The following is a 6,000-nucleotide window of genomic DNA, read 5'->3' on the forward strand; positions in this document are numbered from 1 at the left end:
GCCCACCAAGCTCCCCGCCCCACCGGAGTTATTTGCTGTGGCCTGCCAAGCTCCCCTCACCCGCTGCCCCCCCTTTCCCCCAGTGTGCTGCGTCCCCGCTCCTCTGCCTACCTCCAGGCACTTCCTGCCACCCAACAGCTGTTTGGCGGTGCTTAGCACTTTCCAGGATGGAGGGGGAGGAGCGGGGAGCCATGCGCTTGGGGGAGGAGGCGGAGAAGAGGCAGGGCAGGGATTTGGGGAAGGGGTTGGAATAGGGGCAGGGAAAGGGTGGGAAGAGGTGGGGCAGGGGCAGGGGCCTCATGGAAGGGGTGGAGTGAGGACGGGGGCAGAGTGGGGGGCTTTTGTATCTTTATATGAAAAGGTATCATTTTTGTTGCTCTCCTTTGGACTGTCTCCAGTTTATCCACCTCTTTCCCAAAAGTGTGGTGCCCAGAATTGGACACTACTTCAGCTGAGGCCTCACCAGTTCTGAGTAGACCAGGACAATTACCTCCTTTGTCTTGCATGCAACACTCTAGTTAATACACCCCAGAACGATAATAGCCTTTTTCACAACTTCATCACTTTGTTGACTTGACTCCGTTTGTGATTGACTAGAACCCCAGATCCTTTTCAGCAGAACTGCTCGTCTACCGGAAACTCCTTCCTGTTTGCTCAGAACAGACGGAAGGAAGTGTAGGTTTGCAAGGCCATCAGGAGGCTTGCGAAGCAAGAATTATTTTGTGGTTACGGCACTGGCAGTGACTCGACATCTGGATTCAGTTTCCACCTCTGCCACAGATAGCTTGTGGGGGCTCAGGGAAAATCACTTAATTTCTCTGTGGCTCATTTCTTCATCTATAAAAGGAAGATAATGCTTTCCTGCCTCTCAAGGGTTCATTAATGTTTGTTGTGCATTCAAAAATACTCAAGTGATCGGGGCTATATCAGCTAGTGTATTTGCATTATTCTTGCTAAACATGTCTTGAAGTTTTGTTATAGCGTTTAACAGTTGTGTACAAGATTAACACTTCCAGATACATCTTTAATGCTTAAATATTTCAGAAATGTTAAACACAAGGACATATTTTAATTCTTTTTCCTTGCTGTCCTTAGTATGATGAGTAAACAGTAATTTACTCTGTCACCTCACTCTGCTTCATGGATTTGTATTTACATAGTATTTTAAACTTCAGCCAGCAGTAAACAGTTTCTCTTGGAAAATAGCTGTGGATTTGAAGAGGGAATGACAAGGCAGATAATAGGGCTGGGATGGGTTTCTGATGAAGTCAAGCATGACTACTCTTGGTGATTTTGTCCAAATTTTGAATATTACATTTTACCTTTCTCCCTACAGAGTGGAGGGACTGATGGACTCATTCTCTCAGGGATTTGAAAGGTCTTACACTGTCAATAGCAGCATCTTACATGGTATTGAACCACGGTTAAAGGATTTTCACCAGCTTCTACTCAATCCCCCCAAGGTAAAGCCCCTCAGCCCTTCCTGTGTTCACAGTAGCTGACAACATGCACGTCAGAGGTTTTCTTTCCTCTCTGTGTAGGATCATTTACCTCCTGGATATTTTCAGTTTTGCTCACCTAAAAGCATCATGTACTAAAAAAAACCAAATCCTACAATAAATTAACTTAAACCCTCAAAGAGAAATTCAGAGTTCAGTTTTAGACTTTAGATGTCTAGGTACCAAGTGGTGGGATTTGGTGGCTGAGTTGCTGTATTTGAGTAACATTAAGGATATTGTTTTATTTGTAACTAGGGTTTTGGAGACGTGTGTGGGGAAAGGAAGCATTTCCAAATATAGCCTGTTGGAATTCATGAATGTTCTGATTGGCATGCAAGTCTGCTATTAATCCCAGGGGATAGTCAGATTATCAATAGGTGGCTCTGTCTCCTATAGGGGAGGACTTCTGTCCCGTCACGAGCCCTTTGTAATAAAGATTTGTATTTACTCATTGGTGGTTGTAGCTTTCTGAAATTTGATATAGAAAATACTATCTGAATATTGTTAGTTTTGATTCAGAAGTTCTTTAATTTCACTTACTGTATTGTCCCTGGACATGACTCAATGGGTAGAAGGAAAGGCTGACTTAGGCATCAAACAGTTTCCTTAGCCGAGGAGGTTTATATGAAGCCGACTGAATGTAAAATCAGACTGTCTGATTAGAGTAATGACATTTTGACCTATGTAGAGATGGATTCAAAATCTGGTTCCTTTTTCTGTTTGTGGTAGAAAATGTCAATCCTGACTACAATTGGTGTCTTGGAGGAGCCATTGGGGAATGCTCGTCTTCATGGAGCTCGACTAATAGCTGCTCTGCTTCACACAAATACTCCCAGTATTAACTATGAACTATGCAGACTCAATACCATGGATTTATTACTTGTGAGTAATACAGTGTGACATATTGTGGAAGAATATGCTGTTTAAAGAGAGAACATTATCTGTGATCTGTACAGTACAAAGACAGATACACTGTATCTGATGTATGCCTCTTTGAGTGTGTAATTAATTGCGTAATCTCCTGAAAGTAGGAATACCTATTCTCAAACTAGTCTTTATAACATAATTATAGTTGGTTAATGTGTTGAAACACACCTCAAACTTTCAAGATAGGAAGCAAGATAGAAAGTATAGTAAGAGGCCACCCTGGCTTAACCAGGAGATCTTCTCTTGCTTCTCATAAACCAGAGAAATATAGCCTAGACCAGGGGTTCTCAGGACAAATTTTTTGGGAGCCTCAGAGTGTGCCGCTCTCACACTTTCCCCTAAAATACTTAATTAGCTTTAGGAAAAACAAATAAATATGCACATAGACACGGCCAAATCATTGTAATTTATTTATTGCTAGCTAGTAAATCTGTTATGAAAAATGATATTAACAAACATACAAGTATCACTTTTCACAGCACACTTACTCAGCCCTGCCAAGCCTGGGGACAAATTAAGCCCTGTATTGGGGGTCAGGGGAAGCAGCAGGGGCCAGGGACAATGGGGGTTGGAGGGTGGAGGGCTGGGGGAGTCAGTGGGGGGCTGGAGCCTAAAGCCCTGCGGCCAGAGCCTGAAACCCCAGAGCCTGGAGCCTGCCGCTGCTCAGCCAGAGCCCGGAGCTGGAGCCTGAAGCCCCTCGGCCAGAACCTGCCGCCCCACCACCCCAGAACTGAGGCCCAAAGTCTGAGCCCCACCACCCCGGGAAGGTGGGGAACTCACCAGCTGTCTGCTCCTCCAGCGTTGTGCCCAGGTGTCTCCAGAGGGGCGCAGAGCCCAACCCCGGCTGGCGGTCCCAGCAATCAACACTGAGGCCTTGTCTACACTGCCACTTTACAGCGCTGCAACTTTCCCGCTCGGGGTGTGAAAAAACACCCCCCTGAGTGCTGCAAGTTTCAGCGCTGTAAAGTGGCAGTGTAGACAGTGTACCAGCGTTGGTAGCTGTCTCCCCTCAGGAAGGTGGGTTTTTTTTATAGTGCTGGTAGAGCTCTCTCCCAGTGCTGGTGCGGCAACGCTTTAACGTTGCTAGTTAAGACATGCCCTAAGGCTATGACTACACTGGCAATTGAATGACAAAACTTTTGTCTTTCAGAGGTATTAATCCCCCCCACCTCGCCCCCCGAAAGACAAAAGTTTTGCTGCAACAATTGCCAACGTGAACAGTGCGTGAACACAAACGCTGCTCGTTGGGGGTGGAAGTTTTTTGTCAGCAGGAGAGCATGAGTTTTAGTGGCACGGCTGTAGCGACACAGCCATGTAGCTAAAAGCGGTGTAGTGTAGACATAGCCTAAGGTGGTGCATCCAGGAGCAACAGGGAGGTGGAGGGGCCGCTATTTTTTTTTACACCCGCCCCACCCCATCAAATCCCAGAAGGCTGTGGCCACAAGAAACCCCCTGGTGGCCGCATGCAGTCATGGTGGCCACATTTGAGAAATGCTGGCCTGGACGAATCTACCATAAGGTGGGTTCCCAGGTGTCTGGAAAACCGTACTCAGGGAGTACTTATCAGTGGTTCACAATCAAGCTGGAAGGGCATTTTGAATGGGATCCTGCAGGGATCTGTTTTGGGTTCAGTTCTATTCAGTATCTTCATAAACGATTTGGATAATGTCATAGAGATTACACTTACAAAGTCTGCAGATGATAGTAAGCTGGGAGGAGTTGCAAGCACTTTGGAGGACAGGATTAAAACTCAAAATGATCTTGACAAGCCGGAGAAATGGTCTGAATTAAATAGGATGAAATTCAATAAGGACAAATGCAAAGTACTAAACTTAGGAAGGAATAGTCAATTGCACAAATACAAAATGGGAAATGACTGCCTAGGAGGGAGTGCTGCAGAAAAGGATCTGGGGGTTTTAGTGCATCACAAACTAAATACAAGCCAACAATGTAATATTGTCACAAAAAAAGCAAATATCCTTCTGGGATGTATTAGCAGGAATGTTATGAGCAAGATAAGAGAAGTAATTCTTCTACTCTACTCAGCATTGATAAGGCCTCAACTGGAATATTGTGTCCAGTTCTGAGCACCACACTTGAGGAAAGATGGGGACTAATTGGAGAAAGTCCAGAGGAGAGCCACAAAAATTATTAAAGGTCTAGAAAACACGACCTACAAGGAAAGATTGAAAAAATTAGGTTTGTTTAGTCTGGAGAAGAGGAGACTGAGGGGGCACATAAGTCTTCAGGTACATAGAAGGTTGTTATAAAGAAGAGGGTGATAAATTGTTGTCCTTATCCACTGAGGACAGCACAAAAAATAATGGGCTTAAATTGCACCAAGGGAGATTTTGGTTAGACATTAGGAAAAGCTTCCTCACTATAAGGGTAGTTAAACACTGGCACAAATTACCTAGGGAGGTGGTGGAATCTCCATCATTGGAGTTTTTTGAGAACAGATTAGACAAACACCTGTCAGCGATGCTCTAGATAATAGTGGGCACTGGACTAGGTGACCTATCAATGTCCCTTCCAGTCCTACATCGCTATGATTCTGTGAGTCTTTCAACATTAACTGTTAAAGTAACTTAGCAGAATGTCCGCAAAATAGCCTAGTTATATGTTGTGAAGGCTCAGATGTTTAATGGGACGGATTCCAGATCTCCAAGAACAGATTTTTTACCCTCTGCTTATCCTTACCCTGGGGTACAAACCAAATAAACTCCACAATAACTAAGAAAATGGCTTAGGAAAAATTATTTCTGATACTTTCTGAGTGGTACAGTTAAGTTATTGTCAGTGATTATTTTTTATCATAGCCAACCAAGCCATAGGGTAGAGAATATATCTTAATTTAGTTGTGCTATGAGTCATAGTTATGTTTGTGTATGATTTAGAGGAACTAGAGTGCATTATGTTTGGTTATAACTTATGTGTTGGAAGAGTTTGTTGTGGAGGTGAGATATCTGAGAGTGCATTTTAATGTAATGCTGTTTAGATGTTATACTCCTGGGGGAATTCTGCGCCAAATAATTAAAAATTATGCGTACAATGTTTTAAAATTCTGCCAAATTCTTCATATTTTGTCAAAATAACACAATATAATCACACCAGTTTCAATTATTTTGGTAATTTATTTCAAAATACTTGTCAGCAAGTGTGTCTGTAACAATAAAGACAAAAAAAATGATTCAGGAATTTTTTTTGACAAATAGACTCGGCATATTACTAGGCATATTAATACAGAACTTTGAGTAATTCATTTAAACTACAATCCAGAATCATATTTCCCACACTCTGCAGAAGCAGTGTAAAAGCTTGTGGGGAGGGTCAGGGGTAATGGAGGAGTTGAGAGAGAGGGAAGGAGCCTGAGAGTGAACCTGGAGGGTTGAGTATCAGAGTGGTAGCCGTGTTAGTCTGAATCTGTAAAAAGCAACAGAGGGTCCTGTGGCACCTTTAAGACTAACAGAAGTATTGGGAGCATAAGCTTTCGTGGGTAAGAACCTCACTTCTTCAGATGCAAGAAGTCTTGCATCTGAAGAAGTGAGGTTCTTACCCACGAAAGCTTATGCTC

At 43.5% G+C, this 6,000-nt stretch overlaps 1 protein-coding gene across 3 annotated transcripts in view; it reads left to right on the forward strand.

Moving 5' to 3' along the window:
- PPP6R2 (protein phosphatase 6 regulatory subunit 2) overlaps positions 1-6,000 on the forward strand; it is a 111,109-nt gene that overhangs the window by 51,207 nt on the left and 53,902 nt on the right. For all 3 annotated transcript variants that reach the window (XM_026656382.2, XM_026656383.2, XM_026656384.2), the window contains exons 8-9: positions 1,337-1,463; positions 2,229-2,381. In XM_026656382.2, coding sequence (XP_026512167.1) covers positions 1,337-1,463; positions 2,229-2,381 — 280 coding nt within the window. The remainder of the gene's footprint in view (positions 1-1,336; positions 1,464-2,228; positions 2,382-6,000) is intronic.

This window comes from Terrapene carolina, unplaced genomic scaffold, assembly GCF_002925995.2.
Source record: "Terrapene carolina triunguis isolate 2854851 unplaced genomic scaffold, T_m_triunguis-2.0 Scaffold230, whole genome shotgun sequence".
In the NCBI taxonomy this organism is placed as follows: domain Eukaryota; kingdom Metazoa; phylum Chordata; order Testudines; family Emydidae; genus Terrapene; species Terrapene triunguis.